This window comes from Falco naumanni, chromosome 3 (assembly GCF_017639655.2).
Source record: "Falco naumanni isolate bFalNau1 chromosome 3, bFalNau1.pat, whole genome shotgun sequence".
In the NCBI taxonomy this organism is placed as follows: Eukaryota; Metazoa; Chordata; class Aves; order Falconiformes; family Falconidae; genus Falco; species Falco naumanni.
This window is the reverse complement of record NC_054056.1, coordinates 1,511,866-1,531,794: the sequence shown is the minus strand read 5'-3', so window position 1 is coordinate 1,531,794 and position 19,929 is coordinate 1,511,866. Positions and strand designations below refer to the sequence as shown.

Genomic DNA, 19,929 nt, shown 5'->3' with positions numbered 1-19,929 from the left:
GTGCTTCTTACAGTTGATGGTTTTCCAGGACAGTATCACCTGCTACAGGTGACATCTGGCACCAAGCTGCACTAGCAGAGAGGAATGGCACAGATAGGACAGGCACTGATCGCTGAATCACTGTGCCTCCAGCCTTTCGTGTGCATGGCTCATCTCAGCGGAGAAATATTTGTATTAAAGGATTTACTAGCATCCTGCAAGTTGATAGAACAAGGATAAACAGAGGTAAAATGCTCTGTACTTCAAAGAAACTCTTAAACATCAGAGAGGTGTGTAAACCAGTGAGGGGGCATTTCGTTCGCAATCTGCACCAATGCGAAGTGCCTAAACAAAGCTGTGCCGCAACGAGGTTTCTTGAACCTGGAAGAGAAACTGAGGGTTCTACAGACATGCTGTGAAGCAAACACGAGATCTCAGTTTTACTAGTTGAAAACCCACAGAAATGGTGCATTTGGGAAGCTGGGATGCAGCGGGCAGCTGAACTGCACCCTTGGCTCCCAGGCTGGAATGACGTCTCAGAGAAAATCCAGTGGCAGGGAAAAGGAGACTGATGTCAGGTGAACTCCTGCTGTGCAAGCTTTCACTGTATAATTTTATAATAACAAATTATTTCATCTTTTGGTGCAATAAATGCTAGAAAGATCTGTTGTCCATCTCAGCCCTGAAGATATTATGGGTAATGTTAGTTTACCAGGCTTAAGGAATCAGTTTTGGTTTTAGGGCAATAAAAGCCCATAACTCGGTGTGAACAGACCACATGATAGGAAACCTCACTTCATTCACCCAGCCAGAGGAGTTTCCACGGTGCCTGCCGCCCCTGGCAGCACGTCCCTGCCCCAGCCGTGGCTCCTGCCGGGACGGAGGAGCCGCTACAGCTCAGAAGACTGTTCAACGAAACAGGGTAAGTTACAAGTGCAGCCGGCTCAAGGCATAAATACACAGAAAATTACCTAGATTGTTGCTTTGTGCCTAACAGTATTGCTGAATACGTTGCTGAATATGCACTAATATTTTTTCCTGTGGCTGCTTCCATGAGACTAATACAACGCACAGACATTTTTCTGACCTGGAGCAATTTAATGAAACAAGGTCTTATAATCCCACGACCCAACACCATCCCGCAGGCTTGTCTGGCTTGTTGTTTGATTTTAACCAGAACCTGAGAAAACAGCAGCCTGTGTTAATTCATGTCTCTTGCCCCGACCTGACGTACTGAGCCGCACACCATCAGCATGACGAGGAGACACCAGCCACTGCAGAGCAGAGTTGTCCCACCAGCTGCATCCATGCAGCAATGGCACGGCCCCAAAACCACAGTTACTGTTGGCCACACTGCTGTCTCATCACTGAGGCATTTACAACCACTTCCAGTGACTCGATGCTTCCTACAGAAGCCTAAAGTTTTTGCCAGGTGCCTGTTAATTTTCCTTCAGGATTTCAGCCCCTGACATTACAAGGACATGGTCAAGATGCACAGGATTGCTGCAGCAAGCAGCCGTGCAGACTGCTCAGCCCTGCTCGTGCCCAGCCTGACATCCGATGAGCCCCAGCAGTGGTAACAGCTGTGGCAGCAAGCAGGCTCACCTCACAGCTGCAAACCATCGCCCACATATCCTTTAACTGCCAAAAGTTACAATTAACAGCATTTCATTCCGCTGGTGATGGTGCCAGCCCAACAGTGAGCATCTGCCAGAGACATCCCTACCTTCTTCTTCCTTGTACCACTGTCTTCACCTCATGGTGAGCCACTGAGAGGAGCCAAATTTTCAGAAAATCAAGTGGGGCCCTCTTAAAAAATCAACAGTTTGCTGTTGCTGAGAAAAGGAGCGTCCCTCTGCCCCACAGCTTTGGTGCTCACACGAGCTCTGAGCAATCTGACGTGACCCCAAAGCTGGCCTTGCTTTAGGCAAGGTGCTGGGCCATGCAGCCTCCAGAGATCCCGTCTGACCTGAATTATTCTGTGATCTGAACTCATGGTTAATCATTTCAGCTCATTAATGGAACAGGAAACTAATCAACAAGTTTTCTGCTGGCTGAACTGTCTCGTTTTGGGTCATACAGGCATCTGGCACAAGGGTGGACACGGAGGAATGGGGTGGCTCCTTGCTGGGCTGGCTGGCACCAGGTCGGTTTGGCTGCAATGAGAAACATCATCCTAAAGATGCAGAATCAAACACTGCTGAGCTTAGAGCCAAAGAAAAGACAGGCACCACTGACGGGGCCATTAATCGCTGAAGGATTAGTTCAAACAAGAGTTCCGAGCTTCCTGCAGAAACAGAGACTTGACAAAGAACTGAAGACTTCAGGCCCTGTATCCTAATGCCCAAATATCCCTTGCCAATTGACACACAGCACGGCAGCACCTGCAGCTGCCCACCGCACAGTGACTCCAACTATTATTTACAGAAGACTGTAAAGTTGCTGTCCACACTTTTGAGTGTTAGCCAACACTAGAAAGCAGCGTTTGTCACTCATCAGCTTATCTCAGGACATGTCACAGCTTGAAGAAGACAAAATTATGGTCTTGGGATAAGAATAACAAAGCCAAAACATGTATGAAAACATGGAGCAGAAGAGTTGAAGATGGAGAACAGTTTCCTACCTTTCTCTCCGATACACCAGTTATTTAACACTCTGCATTTACTAACAGCTGCTGGATCACAAAACCCAAAATCTCCATTTTATGTGCTAAGGGCTACCAAACTCCCAGATGTAGCCACAGTTCACAACCATTTTCTCTAGAGGTGTCAGTGATGACCACTACAGTGTCCCAGAACACAGGAGGTGGTTTCTGAGAAGACTGAACATGCCATTCACATCCGTTTCAGAGCACCTATGAGGAATGCCCTGCAGGCCACCCGTCCAGCAGTCCTTTGGTGCTCCAGCTGTCCCCTGTCCCACCTTCAGCACTGCACAGTCAGAAGCAGGACTCAAATGAGTTAGAGACACACATTTAAGATAAGCAAATTTACCAGAGAACAGAAATCTTGTTGGAATCTGGCTGCATCCTTCCCTGGATGCAGCAGTTCAAACCTAGACATCCTGAAGGCTGGAGCTGGACAGGAGCCAGAGCTCAGTGCCTGTCCAAGAATAAGATGTGAAAGCTTCAAACCTCTGTGCTTCTCCCCAAAGCAGACACCACTGGCCACCACGAGCACGACTGGGACATAAATACAGGCACTGGGAAGGCTCAAGACTTCATATGTGCTGAGCTCCCAGCAGGCTATACAATCGTAACACAGGAGAAAAGTTCAGAAAAGTTCAGTGGGCGGGAGACACGAGCTCCTTGCAAGGACAGGAATTAAGAACAACCCTCCAAACCCTGGAATTTAAAAGACAGAATGTAATTATTCTGATAATTTTTTCCTGCAGGAATTCTTGCTCTCCAGCCTAAAATGTCTGCTTGAGCTAAGGCTGAGAGATCAGCGGATATATCTAATGCAATAATACAGCAAGAGGATCCAAACACTGCATGATTCGGCATGTTCCAGATGTCTTCATGATTAGTTACGTTAACTCCCAAAGATGCAGTTTCTTTTTACACAAGATTTGTCTAGTTTCAGCTTTCAACTACTGAAACTCACTGTTGCCTTTGCTGAAAGCCATGAGGTGCTTTATTCACTGATCCCTTCCCAGACCTCACTGGCCAGTGGTTACACGGCAGCACACAGAAAAATGCAAAACCACGGTCCCTAAAACTGTCTCCATCTTGCTTATCCTGATGATTGGGTTGCATTTTAATGTCCACTTTTGAGCAAGACATCGATAAGCACATGAAGAAAAGTGGTTACTTAAAACTAAAGCAATGCCTTACACATTTGTTGAACCTGAGGAAGGCTGTGAACATTCATCATGAGTGTTCCATTTCTTAAATGCTTCAAAATCTGCACAGTCTGGAGCAGCAATTTTCTTACTTTAATTGTTTGCATGCGCCTGGATGAGCTCTGTGAGCTGCAGATGCCACTGTATATCCCACTGGCATAAGCTGTGGCATTTTTATGGTTGTTTTGTTTTTTGTAAATAAAACAACTGAAAAAAAAAGTCTCAGGAGTCACAGTGATAGCAGCAACTGTTACTTGCTTTATGCACAAGTCTTACATTTACAGCTCTCAAGGCAGCATTCCTGTGTGCCCTAAACCACACTGGTAATTACACTCAGCATTTTCCAAAGACAGTGCAGCCAGGGATCTTAAAAACCTCCCCAGGCGTTCACTGCACCTTGTGTCACACCTCGGAGATGCTGGGCAGCAGGCTGACAGCCAGAGGTTTAGTAACTTGCCTGAAGTGTCAGACCAGTAACAGTATTGCAAAACATCCCAAGTGTCCTGCCTCTACTTACAACCACATACGGATACATGAAAAAGAACAAGTGAAGACTGCAGTCGGTGCTGATGGAGCTGAAGACCAGAAAAACCCTATTCTGGACATGCAGGATCTGCTTACATGAATCAAACAACAGAACGCACAACCTGAAGAGACCAAGGCTGCCCTTCTGTGCATCATCATCGTCCCATTCACCCAGTCATTTGCTAAACACAAGCAGTTAATTTTACCCAAGCACAAACTGCCTCTGGCTGAAATATTTTCTGAAACAAAACAGGGCTCCCAAGAGGAACCTTTCCTACTTGGGCAGTGTCAATACAGCTTCTGTAACAGAAATGTGGCCTTGTGAACCTGGAAGGGTCTGCACTGGTTAGCAACCACGTGGACAGATGCAACAAAGCCTGCCTGCCTTTCCACAGAGTCTCTGAGATCCTCACCAAAGGCTTTTATAAAAACTAAAGGGCCACTGGATAAGAGGAAAGGTTTCTATATGGATAAATCATGGGTTAGAAGAGGTAGGGGCAAACAGTCATTCTCACAGAAGAGAGAGACCTATGTGGAGGACACGGGGATCTGCACAGGCATCTGCACTGCTCAACATACTCATGAGTTACCTGGTGAGGGGGTAAGTGTGGTAAAAAATTTTTCTGATTCATTCACACTTCCCAGAGCAGACAGGACAGTGGTAGCCTGTGAGCAGCTCCAGAGAGAAGCTAGGAGACTCAGTTTCTGGACCAGAAAACAGCAGGTGACCACCATGTTGATCAGTACAAAGCAGTAAGTGTGGAGAAAAACCAGTCCTACCTTCAGATGCAAAATGATGGGCTCTGAGCTGCCAGGTGCTCCTCCAGGAGGGAGAACTTGAGCTGTAACATTCACTGCACAAGAACAACAGCTCAAAGTGCAGCAGTGGCCAGAAAAAGCCAGGGAAAAAGATTCCACTTTGGAAAAATGAGAAATCAGGACACTGGACATCATGGTAGAAACCAGCTGAAGAGAAATCCTCATTTACACTGGCTAAAAATCAAGCACAGAGCCCCAAAACTTGCAGTTGATCCATGGATTCTCATTTCTACAGAGTTCCAGCCTTTCCAGGGAGATCTTCAGCCAGCCTCCTGCATGCTGAGCCACCCCGAGTCTGCCCGTCACTGATCCTATTAAGGAAACTCTTTGACCAGATAGAGCATTTTTAAGAGTTCCTCCCCACTGCTTTGGCTCTTCTGCTTAGCATACAATGTAAAATACCCTTCAATGTTTTTACCCGGTTTGCAGCATCATTTCAGAGACAGTACCTGTTATTATTGCTTAGCAGTTACTGACGCCTTTTAGAGTGTAAACATACTTGCACAGACATTCCTCAATGCAGGAGGAAGGTGCTTTGAGACCCAGCACAACAAGTGTTAAGGATGTATAACACAATAGACTTATTCATCAAAGTGCCCTGGGGGTCAGCACAGTCCCCGTTTTGCTGATGGCAAAATAAACAAGAGATAAGTGACTGGCTCATGATCAGAGACAAAGACAGCGACAGCACTGTGAAGAGCAAAGATGCCCAAATTGTTGTCCTCAGCAAAAGTCATTCTCAGATTAGTGCTGAGCACACAGATTTACTTAGTCCCAAAACCCTGGTCTTAAATTTCTCCCCCATACAGGAAAGAAATCAACTGCTTTGTAACCTCTGGGTAGCATTATAAAATGAATGTGTAAACTGAGTTTTGCATCTTTTTTATAAAATACTACAAAGGCTAGTGTTTGGATAAAGGAAAATGCCATCATGCCTGCCACCACTGGAGCAGCCAAGCAAGCTTCTCCCCAGATAACAGCTCATAAGCCCCTCATCTCTCAGCACGTTTGCTGTGTAACATCTGCACAACTAGCCATAAACGGCTCACGCTGCCAACTTTATGTCTGGAGCTTGGAGACGCAGCACATTCCTGCTTCTTCAGCCCCTCTTTCCCCTGCCGTCCCCTACTCCAGCTCCCAGAAGGCAAAGCAAGGGAGCAGAAAGACCAGGGAATGGACTTGGCATCGGCATTTACACCATAGAGAAAAATGGCAGCTTTGGGCAGTGGGGCTGGTTCGAAGGGTTTAGCGCGCAGATCTGGATTGCACAGGAAGCCCTCAACAGAACTACAGCCCATACTGCCACAGCGCTGTTACTCATTCTATGCAGAGTATCCTCGTCACCCTTAAAGAAATTCTCACCTGTATAAGCCAGTGTCCAGCAATCTTTGTAGCTGTTTTTACAAAGCTGGCAGCCTTGGCTGCACTCTTTGCACCAGCATCGTTTTTTATTTCTCCAGTGCTTAGACAACTTACAATAACATAATAAAAAACAAATTCATTTCCACACCTCAGGAAAACCATTGTATTGCAGCTCTTCCAGGCTTACTGCTTCAAGAGAGGCCACCAGCAGAGCACATACCCACAGGGGGCTACCAAAACACCAGGGATGACCAACACGTCTGGTCCGCATAGCAGCCCTCAGGCAAATCCCAGAGCCAGGGCTTAGGAAGCAATCAACTTGCAGATGGGGTAAGACTTCAACTTGTGCAAGCGTGCCCAAGCCAACCTGAGCTCCACCTGCAGCACGACAGAGGTCACCAGTTTCTTCAAAGATTTACAGCCTGTGGGAAGCTTGCAATGGCGTGGCCGTACTGCTGTTCATATCCAGTGTGCTCAGGGGACGTACATTCAGCGAAAATATGTGGCATGGGAGACCACCACGGTCCATCTACTGACTGATCATGTACCAGTGGGTTTCCAAAACCCCGTGTCGAGAATGGTTCTGTACTCCTGCTGTAACTCAGGCTATTCAGGACTGTTCCTGGGGTTTCTGCTTGTTCTGATCTTCTCTGAAGCTCTTTTTTTAGCTTTGGCTTCCTGGTTAAATATCAGCAGAACACCTTCAACATATTAGTGCGCAAAGAACAAGGAGACTTCTAGGTGGGTGCGGTTTATTCCACCTTTTCTTTTTTAAAGCTGTTCAGAATTTATAAAATACTGAAGATGAAGAGGAGAATTGTGACAAGCCGCAAAAGGTCTGATCTTTGTAATACGTAGGGCTGTATGTTCAGTACAAAGTTCCTAGACTCAATAAAAATGAATATCATGGCAACCTATACCTGTTTGCCAAAGCCACTGTGAGAGTTGGGCTCAAGAGCATTCACCTCCCCTCTCCAAAAAAAGCGCTCAGACCTTCAGCCTACACAAGCAGAGCCCTGCTCCACGTCCCATCAGCAGAAGTGTTGTTACTGATGAGAGATCTTGCAGAGACGGCACAGCAACCCCAGAGCTACCGACCCAAAGAGAGGAAGGCTTCAACAGCGAGGCTCCTGTAGGAACGTCCTGCCAAGACTCCGTAACATCCTCAGATTCTGAAACCCTGTTTTGCGCCAGGGAGTAGCATGGAAAAGGGAAGGGAACATCCTGAATACAACCCAGCCTCTCTGAGTTATGAAATATTTCAGAATAAAACACATGAGGAAGAGTCAAATTGGGAGGAAGGCCTAGACACTGATAATAAGGACAGACACGGGGACAGTGGAAACTGCCTTTCCCAGGCCAGCTCCTCTCCTCAGAGGCTCTTCCCAGCCCCATGACATCACACAGTGACATCGGGTCTCTGGCGCGCCAGATTCACCATTCCCGCTGAGCCACAGATTTGCCGTTTGCTGAGCTGCAGGCACCACCAGCACCCAAAGCCGGGGTGTGTGTGTGGGGGGGAACAGCAGCCCACCCTCACCCTCCTGCAGTGCCGGGCTGCGTTTCTCCAAGCCTCCAGACCTCCAAAGCCAATGCATATTCCAGGACACACATCCAAGCTGAGCCAGAATTACTGCTAAGTGCCTTGGTGCTGTGCTCCACTGGCTCAAGACATTTTTTTGTATCTTCTGACAGCGGTCTCAAAGGCAGCGGCACCCAGGCACCGCGGCTGCACGTGCCTTAGACTCGTGCATAAGAAAGATGTGGAACTTCTTTGTGTAACCTTCTCCCGCTGTCAGTACGTAAGCTCTACCTGTGTGGTCCCAAATGCAGCCACCACACACAATCGATCATCACCCAGTTTGATGTATGAGCTTCAGGTACCAGCTCGGTCCTGAACTGACAGTAATTAGTACTTTTCCATCTCCCCCAAGCAGTAAAGCAGAGGAGCTCACCTGAGCAGCACCCTGCCAACTACTCCTGGTGGGGCTCCTCCACCCACTGCTGTGCTCTTACCCCGAAGGAGGAAGAGAAACCAAGCAACATCAAAAATAAAGTCATAAAATACACATTACCTTTGCCCATGGGCAGAAAATCTAGCATCCGATCATCATCTTAATTTGAAGACACCAAGCTGTCAACCAATAAATCACATGGCAGCAATGGTGGTGAGGAATGAAGAACTTCACGAACTTTCTATCCAGGGTGGGCATTTTGTGCCTCTGCGTTACCTCCCGGCTCAGCACCCACGCAGGTGGGCCAGGCCCTGCCGGCACGCTCCGGTCCCTTCGGCAACACGGGTGGGCTGTGTAACACGTGCAACAGATGGCGAGTCCAGCAGTGCCTGCGAGCTCCACTTCAACGTATCCCCATGGTAACTATCTAAAACTATCAACTTACGCTTGCTCTGCAAGCAGAGGGAAATGCTCTCAAGGCAGCCAAGCCCCGGGAGAGGGAGCAGCGTGCTGACAGCTCCCAGCAGACCCCAGCGAAGGCAGTCAAGGCAAGTGCCTGCTGTTAAAGCGTGCCGAGCACCAGGGTCTCCAGTGCCCTCACTGCAGCTGCCACCAGCGTGGCCACAGCGGCCGGGAGGACGTGTGTGCTTGGTGTTAGCTCTCCCTGCCCAGCCAAGCTTCCCGCCAGCTGGGCTGGTGCCAAGGCAGCAACTCCACTCCTCCAAATTCCAGCGCTGGAGCTGCTTCCAGCTCTGCCCGCCCAGCCTTAACGCTTTCACTGCTGCCCCTCTCACACCCAGCATGGCATCACTCCTCTCTCTGCTACAGAGCATCCAGAAAGGTGGAAAAGGGTGTAACGAACCCAGCAGGGAACTCCAGAGGAACTTGGCAACAGCGGGAGGCATAGCCCAAATGGAGGCATGGTGCAAGGACCTTACAAGTTACAGACTCTGACGGCTGTACTTGCGACTGTGGGCAGGCTGCTGCAGGCTGCATGCGTTCCTGCACCCTTGTTTTTAAGGTTACAGTATTTTCCTGCCCTCCAGCAGTGATGTATGAAACATGGTGGAGCAGATGTCGGGGACGCTGTTACAATGGAAAAGGTGTGTTTATGCATGCACGTGTGAGGAAGGTCCTTGTGCAGGTACAGATTGAAAGTGGATTTCTCTGGACCTGGAGAACGAGCTGCTTTTCAAGAGGCCAGGGAAGACTGTCCCTGCCACAGCACCTTCCAGCAGCGGTACAGGTGGGACCATGCACACAGCCACGGCGCCCAGCTCTAAGGGCTCCTGGGAAGTCCTGTAAATGTCACACACTTCCTGAGGCAAACCACAGCTAAAGCTCCTGACACTGTAGCATAAACCCCAGAAAAATGCATGCATTTCTCTGAAATTTAAAGTTCACATTTAAATCAAAGAGTTCTACAAGCTTTCTTGTGCAAAGACCCAGATCTTGCAGAAAATCTCAGATTCCTGCACCCGCAATCAGCATGTATAGGCAGAAGGCCCTGATTCCATCTGCTCAGTCCCTTTGTCCCAGCCTGTGTCCCTTTACCTGGTGTAGGGAGATGCTTCATGGCCTCACCTCCTCAGGTGAAGAGCTCAGAGCTGGAAGCCACTTCACAGCCACTCACCTGAGAAGACCTCGGTTTGGTTTCTCTTTCTCTGGGGGCTCACAGCTCTCCATCACACAGACCACTTCAGAAAGGAAAATAACTTCTCATGGATCCTCTTCCAATGTGTGTTTCCTTAACTGCAAAGAACTGAACTTTCCTCTTGTCTTTGCTTGGTTGCAAACCCCAAATTTCCCATGGAGAACAGAAGCAGACACATCTGTCGCTATAAAACCATCTCCTGGCTGATGGGAGATTTCCCTCATCCCACCTCCCTGCTGAGGGCAGGTGGCCCCGGAAACGATAATCATTAACCAGCCTCTTATCTCTTCCTTCTTTCTTCTCAGTGATTTTTATCACAGTCTCTTATTTCCCTCTTCAATCTGTTTTGCCCTGAACCTTTGCAGCAGCACCTCCATTTGTGTGTGTATCTCTCTCTCTCCCCAGACATGATTTAAAGTAACTAAGCAACAATCCTCATTTTTTAGGTCGATCCTAAATATTGATTTTCTGTACTCCTATAATGGAGAGAGACTCTCCAAAGCAGCTTTCCAAATCCACGCTCCACTTAAGTCAGCAACCTGAGAGCAGGATTGTTACTACCCTGCTTAAGATCCATGAAAGCTTGAGTTGCTTACACACTCTACAAGGAGTAAAATGCATGCAAAAAGTTTTTCAAAGGTACTGTACTGGTTTTGGCTGGGCTAGAGTTTACTTTCTTTAATAATAGCTTGCATGGTGCTGTGTTTTGGATTTGTGAACAAAACAGCACTGGTAACACACCCATGTTTTAGCTATTGCTGAGCTAGCCTTGCAGTGTCAAGGTCTTCTCTGTTTCTCATGCCACCTTGCCAGCATGTAGGCTGGGGGACACGAGGAGCTGGGAGGGGGCACAGCTGGGACAGCTGGAGCAGAGTGCCCCAAGGGATATGCCAGACCATATGATGCCGTGCTCAGCAAGAAAAGCTGGGGGAAGAAGGAAGAAGGGGGAACGAGCAGAGTGATGGTGTTTGTCTTCCCAAGTCACCGTTACACATGACGGAGCCATGCTTTCCCGGGGGTGGCTGAGCGCCTGCCTGCCGATGGGGAGCGGTGAATGAACGCCCGGCTTTGCCTTGCGTGTGCAGCTTTAGCTTTACCTGTTAAGCTGTCTGCATCGAAACCCATGAGTTTTTGCACCTTCACCCTTCTGATTCTCTCCCCCATCCCACTGCTGGGGTGAGTGGGCAGCTGTGGGGAGCTCAGCTACCTACAGAAGCTTAACCTATAACAGCTAACCTACGTATTTTACTCCTTCAATCTCTGCTTTCCTCCCAGTTTACATTTCTACCTAACATTGCTACAGGGCACAGATTCGTACACTCCTTATGTGCATCACAACTTAATACTGAACAAACCTTGAAGCTTTCTGCTTGAGAAGTATCAGCTACCTCCTGCACTGTATCTACTACAGCATCGGCTCATCACTACATAACTCACATGGAAAAGCACAGAGACCTGGCAGATGAGGCTAACCCCTACCCAACACACCTTTAGGGTCTACTGCTGAAAAAAATCCATGTCATTAGCGATGCGCATGCAGGATATTTTGGTCTCACTTTTGTCTGCTGCAATATCTAAAGATGGGGAAACATCATTCTCCTCTGTTTTGCCGTAATTCTGACTCCACCATGCAACAGGAAAGTCCAAAACTTTTGCAGTAAGTTTGGGTTTGATGCCCCATGCAACCTCAACTCAGCTGGTTTATGCGTATGCGCTGTGACAGATAAATATTTTTCAAACCATTTTTCTCTACGATGACTGCTTGACTTGGTAAAAATGGATGTGCAAACAGCTCTTCTGGAAATAATAAAAAAAGAAGCTAATTTCTAAAACCCTGAAGTGAACCCACAATCACGAGGTCCTCTGTACAAAGTAACTGCAGAAACTACTATTAACACAGCCTGCCCTTCCAGCAGAGCCCAAAGCTGCCATACAGCTCTTAGTTTAACGGAAAGCCCACCTCACCTTACATCCTAAAAGCCCTGGAGATGTGTTTAAGGGTAAAAGACCACGTGCGTAAGAGGCATGACAAGACATATAAGATGCTGTACACTACATGTGAGGCGTGGAGTGGGGTTCCTGGGCAAGAGACAACTCTAGGAGCATCCCACTGGCACGGGTGGGAAGCCAGAGGAACCCTGCTGCACACCCACAGAAACCCCCCTCCCTTTTGGGATGGTCACAGGGACCTGCCTTCCCTGACTGCTGCCACGCTGGTGTGGAGGAGCTGAGATGCACAGGACGAGCTCTGCCACGTGTTGTTGCTTTGTAAGCCCAGCAAAGCCACCTTCCAACCCCAGCCCACAGACAGACACAGAGCAGAAAGGGGATGAGGACCAGCCGCACGTGTAGGTACCCCTGGAGCTAAGTTTTCCCCTGCAGTGCGTGTTTATTTGAACCTCCCAGCTCCAAGGTAGACTGCATCAAGAGAGGAGCTCCAGGAGATGCCTGGGAGCCCACAGCCATCTGGCTGCCGGCCGCGGCAGAGCTCTCCCAGCAGGCCACCGCACAGACAGCTCGTCCTGACAGTGATGTAATTATCAGCCTGGCACGCAGAGAGCTGTTCCTCCTCACCGTTTGACCTCCCTTTCCTCCCTTCGCACACACACATGCCCTGCTGAAAGCTCCCCTCAGCGTGGCTGGCTGGGCCCCAGCTCCACCAGCACCCTACCCAGTCGCCCCAGCTAAGCAAACACTGGTGGGACCGGAGGCCCCGGAGCCAGAGGGGGGATGTGCCCAGGAGAAGCCCCACACTCCTCCACCTCTGCTGGCAACCAGCAGAAGGGACAGATTAGAGCTGAATTAAGTTACCAGCATTAAATAAACACGCCTAGCCTCTTTGAAGTTCTGCTTCCCTTGAACATGAGCTCATTTCATGAGGCCTCTTTTCATCAGTTTCGATGGAATTAACTCTTCACAGGACTTCACCGCTCCCTCAAGCATCTCACCCTCCCGGTACCCATCAGCTCAGGGCAAGATGGTCAGTCCAGTGTGTGAGCAGAGCCAGGTATAACCAGTTAGCATCGACCTCCTGTCTCCCTCCCCGGGTCTCCCTGATTTAAGGGGAATTCCCACCAGGAAAGGGAACCTGCCCAACAACACTGCGTGGTCTTGCAGGCTCCAGGCTAGCACACGGAAGCTTTATGGGATCTGCAGGAAAGGGGCATCCCTCTGCGTGAAGCATCCTCCAACCCTGCCAAGAGCAGCATTCTCAGGACCTGGGAGGACTGAAATCAACCCTCCTCCAAAGCAGGGCTGAGGAGTAAAGAAAGGAGGAATTTAATTACAGAAGAGGAGAGTTCCCAGTGCTCCCTTCTTTTGGTTTAATCCCACAAAATGGAATTTGGAAAGTCTGGGGCAGGAAAAGGGAGGCAGTAGCCACAGAGAGGAAAGTAAAATACCACAAAGACAAGGCTGATCCTGACTCCACGGCATTTTTGCATGGCTCATGCAATCCCTGCTCTTGCCCCAGTACTTGAAAAACACAGCAAAGAGAGCAGAAATCTGCGTGAGAGCAAGGGCTGCCCCTGCCGGGGAGTGGGGAGACGTGACTTTTGGGGTTCATTGTTTTTGTACATGAGCAGGAACTGCAGAGTCACTGCCGATGGAGCCGATGTGAGAGGGAGAGCCTGTCGCTGCTGCCTGCCAAGGGGGGAAGTAAATGCTTCTCATGATGGCTCCAAGTTACCACAGCTCCAGCCCCATGATGGAGTGCTATTTCTGTATGCTCTGCTCACTCACAACTTCAGCCCCTGGCACAGGGAGGCTGGAGAGGAACAGAACTGCCTGCATTGGGTGCCGTGGGTCAGATGGAGGTTGCCACTCCTCCTGGAAAGGCAGCTTCCACCTTGCTCCTGAAACCTTCCAACCCCAGTTTAATGCCAGAAAAGCTCCCACCCAAGACAAACATGTCTTTAGCCACTCATGCAGTACCTGAGAAGCACCTTGGCGATGCTGGGCAAGAGCCCCTGACTCCAGGGCACTGCTGAAGAGGTCACCCACCAGCTGGGAGGTCCCCAGCAGCTCTACAGAGCCTGCAGGGTGCTGGGAACATCAAGGCAAAATGCAGAAATCCAAGATAAAGAGTGAGAGTGACTTTTGGTTCCCAGTCATAACAGAAATCATCTCCACTCGAGGGGAGCCCACAGCCTGGCTTGCATACAGGCCATGTGAGATGATCTAAGGCAATCTGCCCTGACACCAGCCTTGCAGCACGGAGGACAGAACTAGCTCACATCAAGGGGCAGCAGGAAAGCACCAGCCTGACAGGTTAGCACAAAATGACCCTGCGTTTTCAAGAGGAACACTCTCATCAGAGAAATGCCTTTCCAAAGTAATGCTTCAGCTCTGGTAGAGAGATTGCTCTCCTGCCTCTTATTTCATTGACAGGCATGTGCCGGAACTACCAGCCAGCAAATGCCAGAGGGATGTGCACAGGGACAAAGACAGCTCCTCTGGTCCTAAACACAACTGCAAAGCTAGCAAGCCAGAGACACATCTGAAAGTCTCAACAGCCGATGCTCTGACCTTTGCAAGGCAGGAAGTTCCACAATACCATTCCTAACCCACAATCACGGTTCTAGGAACAAGGCAAGTACAACCTGATTCAGACCTGCTTTTTCCACATTCACAGTAGAGATCACAGAGCAAGATAACTGTCAGTACAAACAGGCACAGTCCTGCAACTTAAATAGTTTTATTATTCCCTTATTTTATCCACAAATAGCCCAGTCCCCCTGTGAAAAAGTCCCCAGGAATGTGTGTTCCAAAGACACAGGAAAGACTCCAAGGAAGTACCTGAAGAGGAGCAGACCTCATCAGTGTTGTACAGCACCACCATCCCTCCAGAGAGCCATCATCCTGCCCATCTTTACAGATGACTGTTCCTTAGCACCTTGACGTCAGGCTGTTACGCTGCTTATAGGTATGACCATCTGTACCTCTACCATGCACGAAGCAGCGTAAGAAAGCCAGACAGGGCACCTAGGTGTCCTTGCTGCTAGCCTCTGCCTGTTTTGCTGCTCTTTGAGAGCTGAGCGGAGGAGGAAGACAGCTAAGCAATAACGTGGGCCTTACCTTTTGTTCCAGGGGGCTGCAGATTATCTCCAGTCAGCGAGCACCAGCCTACGGGAAAGATGTCCCGGGAATCATATCGGCACCAGTAATCGAAGGCACCTCTCCAGCCATCAAATGTTATGAGGACCTCAGAACCTCTCACCTCCCCAATGGTGGCCGGGCAGATGAAGTGAGGGTTCTTCCTGTCCACTGCCTCCAGCTTCATACCTGTCTTGAAGAAGTTTTGGGATGGAGATGGTGGTTCCTACAAGGACAAATTGAAAATGTGCTGAAAGAGGATATGCTAGCACCTCCCCAGACCAGGGCTGTCTCCTCCATCAGCAAACCCACCTCCACGAGCAGATAAGGAAGAGAGCCCGTGGCCTGGATCTGAACCCCAATTAGGTGTGCACGTGCTGGCCCAGCTACGCAATCATGTGCCCTTAAGTCAAGAGGCAACAGAGTCCACTACTGAATGGTCTGCCACCGCCTGGCTGCTGGACCCAATCCAGACAGTGCTACGTTAACGCTGCACCCTGCCATAACTGTCACACCACACAGGCAGAAAATAAAGCTCCAAAGAAAAGAGCCTCTGTAGGATACTCTCACCTTGTTATCTCAGAGCAGGAAAACCTGAGATATGACAGTCTTTCTCCATCATTCTTCCCCCACCTTCAGCTTTGCTAGACATGCGAGAGATCCACCACCCAGCCTTATGTGGGGCTTGTTCTTCCTAGTCTTTTATACTCGAGATATACTAAAGCCACAACAGCCATCCCACACCACAGCTCACGCCTCTAGACTGGCTTCTGTCTCTCTCTGACTTCACTAAGGCTGTGAGAATACAAACTACTAAATCCTACTTGCAGTGTTGCCTCACTGCAATATTTCTATTCCTTACAAGCTCTGGTATCGTACAAAGTTTTGGAGAGGTGCTGACTTTCACATATTGCATTCCTGACTTCTAGTAGCACCTGCAGACCAAGTGAAAACCAAGCACATCCCTCAAGCCCTAGTGCTGAAGCCCAAGACACTTTCTTAGTACAGCTCTGTCCGTGTCCTGACACTGCTACGACACTGCCACAGAGGGTCTGTTCCAGAGAAGCGGCACTGTGGCAAAGCTGGGCAACGTTCATCTCCTGTGGGACCGGACCTCACATGAAGTGCCAGCTGTGATTTCGGTGCTCTGCAGTAAAGGGAACATGCCAGAAGGATGTCTTCACAAACAGTAAAATACCTTGTGAAAAATCCGGACAGGAGCCATCTCTGCTCCGTTCAGAGTCTTCAGAAGGAACATGGGCCAAGAGGAGGCATTCAGCCGAAAGCCTGCAGAGAAGGAAGCAGAGATGGAGACTTTGAGACTGTGGGGCCACTGGATCCAGCAGCACATTCCTGCTCCTTGGGGAATTTTGCAATGGGCACACACCGTGATCCCGCACCACCCTCCTCCTCAAGCTGCAGAGTCAGGTTTGACCTTTTCCAGATACTCTGAACACAAAACTTTATGTTGTTGAAAAGAAACATCTGGAAATGGATGTTTGACTGCAGTATTCGCCTATCATAACAAAAGTCTGTACATTGACCATGCACTTTGTGTAGCGCTACTGCTGGCAGCTTCAGTGGTTCTGCTACAGGGGAGACATGAATCAGCAAGTGCACACTCAGACTATGAAATTTCTTCCTCAATAGGGAATCTCAGCTTCTGGGTGGCCTCCTCCACCATTCAGAGTGAGCTTCAGGCCAGCTAACCTGAAGAAATAAAGAGGCTGTGACTTGGCTGGGAAACAGATTTAATCATTACAGGAAAGGATGGAAGTTTTTGGCTCAACACCTTCTGTGAATAAAAGTAGAGAAATAACAGGAAGGGGTTTATGGGAAGAAAAAAGCAGATTCGCGTTCTCGAGTTTATGGCACAGAGCATGACTGCACAACTGACAGAAGCCCCCAGATACCACAAAACACAATCTCTGCTAAATGTGCACCTTCCTTTCCTGGCAATTCCTGCTGCTCAGCTGAACACGGCATTGCATTTTCTCTATTTGCGGTGTTTTGATGGTAACCTTGGGACTGGACCTAGATGGAGAGCATCCCATGATGATTAACATGGCAAAGTTTTGCCGGCATTGAAATGCCAGGACACAACCAGCTCAGTACAGCCCACCCTGCCAGCCCTGCAGCTCAGAGCAGCTTGGAAACCAAACAAGCTAGCCACAGACCTCAGGGGGTGGGAAAGCTAAGCTCCCAGACAGGAAAAGATAACCTTTTACATGAATTACTTATGAAAAGAAGGGGAGCAGAAGCAGATGTGTACACATGGAAAATACCACAAGGAACACAGAAAATCCTTGTTGGGTTTTCTGGGCCCTTGCACACTGCAGGCAGAAAGGACAACTGCAGAACTAGCTATTTGCTACCTGCCTTTACGCTGGGTGCAAGAGAACCACTCCTGCCTGGCCCAAGGTTAAGCAGGAGACACAGATCGGAGCTGGGCACACAGATTTCTTTCAGAGCATGAACCCTCTCCTCTGGCACAGTCAGAAATTAATTTTGCTGTGCAACTCGGTTACACCTATTGCCATCTGCTGGCAAACCCCAAACAAGGCACAGGAGGAGCCCACCAGTGCCAGCTGGGACAGGTACCCCCACTGCCTGGGCGGGCCACACCAGAGCTGGGAGCTGCACCCTGGGACCAAGGTTTCAAAGAGATGTCTGCAAACGGACAGCAGCATGCAGGAAAGTAACATAAAAAATGGCAACTTCCATGTTAATAGCTGCAGCAGGTTTTGTCTGCAACAATTATGAAGGGAAAGGGTATAATTAGACTTCCATACACACAGCTTCATGTGGTATGATGTGCAAAAAACATGCATCTGCTGATGTTTCTTCCTTCTTCTGAAAGGTCAGTCCCAAGTGTTCCACTGCAATTTAGACTTCACTTCCAGAAAAGCTAACAAATGATGCTCCACGAAAAAACAGGAATAAAAATATTCCTAACTCGAGGTACCCTATTGAAGGTTTCTTGTATCACTATAAATTGGCTTGATGTTATTTGGGGATGCTGAGAGAGAGATTTATGAAGACACTTCAAAAATAATGGGCAGCAGAATGAAAAAGCAGGTTAATCTTGCTGCTTAATCAGGAAAGAACCAGTGAATCAGCTTATCATTTGGCTAGTGTCAAAAAAAAAAGAAAAAAAGAAAAAGATGTGTGTTTAACTGAAGAAAAGACTGGAAGAAATGTCTGACTGTCCAGGTTATCTACAAAGCTGTAGTCAAGCAAAATTAAATAAATAAACAGATGAAATATCGCAAGCGTCCCTTCACATGAGACAGGACTTAAACCACTGAGAACCTTTTCAGACATTATGTTACCCCATCAGACGGTCTCCAGCTAACCTGCTATTGCCCCAAAGACACCTGGACACAAATAAACTCAGACAGCATGAATGAAAATCTAAATGCTTTTGAAATCACAGTGTCAGGATTAGCAGATGCCTCAGCCTTAATTGCTTTCTTGGTTATTCTCTACATCAAGTTTTACGCATCCCCAGGAAAGCACCTCCACAGACACCAGTACTGCGCTCGGCTCGAAGTGGGAGTGCAGGGGAAAGCACTGACAAACAGCAGCCGTCTCAGGTGAAGCACACCTTTGAGATGACAGTGCCTGCAAGCAGGATCAGAGGCCTAAGGCGATGGGCAATGGCCAGAGATCGAGCCATTGCTAGAGCTATGTGCCAGCACTGCCTGTGTGACTATGCACTGCCTCCCAGAAAAAAACAGAACCTGGATTTGTTCTGTCCTTACGCAGGCACCACCCAGGAAAGGCCATCACAGTTGCCCTGCCTCCATCGCTACCACCCACACCCCTGGGTCACCAGGGCTTCGGGGTGCCCCTTGATTGCTTCTGTATCCTCTGGGAAATGAAGCAGCTCTGGCATTCTTTCACCAAATGCGTGGAAAATGTGTTTTCCCTTTGAGGTACACAGGGAGAATTTCAAAAGGCACAGGAGCATGGTCAGCATGTGCTAATCCTGACATTGAGCTGCAAAGAATGCTAGCAGCTCACCCAGGTGTGAAGAGCTCTTCCACCTACACTCTAATGCATCCCCCTACCCATGCCACAATGTCCATGTGGAAATACAGAACTGGTGTAACATACACCTGTTTAACAGCTCAGCTAACCGGGCTGGTCTACATCACAGTGGTAGGCAGGGGCAGCCCATGGGTCCCTGTCCCAAGCACAGAAACGTAAAAAAACTCTAGGAGTTTTCCCCACAGGTAATGGAGGTACTTGCTGGACAGCTGAACTTCAGCTCACCCAGTGGAGGCTGCAGCATCCCTCCATTCTTCTCACAGTTTCCTATGGGCTGGATTTCAGCAGAGTCCACCAGCCGCCAGAAGTCATTCTTGTTGTCACTGCCATCGAGGCGCAGGCGGAGGCGTGCGCCTGTCAGACCCACCACTGTGGCAATGCAAGTAGAGGTGGTGTTCCTGGGGTCCTGGGCTTCTAGTTTCATACTGATCTTGAATTCATTTGCAGGTGGAGTGTATGACTGCAAAGAGAAACAGGGACTTGGTCAGAGCCAGGATTTCCAATATACGCACCACCTCAGTCATAAAGCTTAAGCCCCAAGAACATCAAAACTGATTCTACAGAAGACTGACAGCATCCTCCAAGGACAATATGGGAGCAGACACCACAGAGCAGGAAAGAGAGTGGCAAGCCCTGGCAGACCTG

General features: G+C 48.9%; 1 protein-coding gene across 7 annotated transcripts in view; it reads right to left on the bottom strand.

The window, feature by feature from the left end:
• Positions 1-19,929, bottom strand: part of SCMH1 (Scm polycomb group protein homolog 1) — a 71,342-nt gene that overhangs the window by 22,361 nt on the left and 29,052 nt on the right. For all 7 annotated transcript variants that reach the window (XR_005826869.1, XM_040586699.1, XM_040586701.1 and 4 more), the window contains 3 exons: positions 19,510-19,744; positions 16,430-16,518; positions 15,214-15,457 (listed from right to left, as the gene is read on the bottom strand). Coding sequence is in view for 6 of the 7 variants with exons in the window: in XM_040586699.1 (XP_040442633.1) it covers positions 15,214-15,457; positions 16,430-16,518; positions 19,510-19,744 (568 nt within the window). In the remaining variant the exon portion in view is untranslated. The remainder of the gene's footprint in view (positions 1-15,213; positions 15,458-16,429; positions 16,519-19,509; positions 19,745-19,929) is intronic.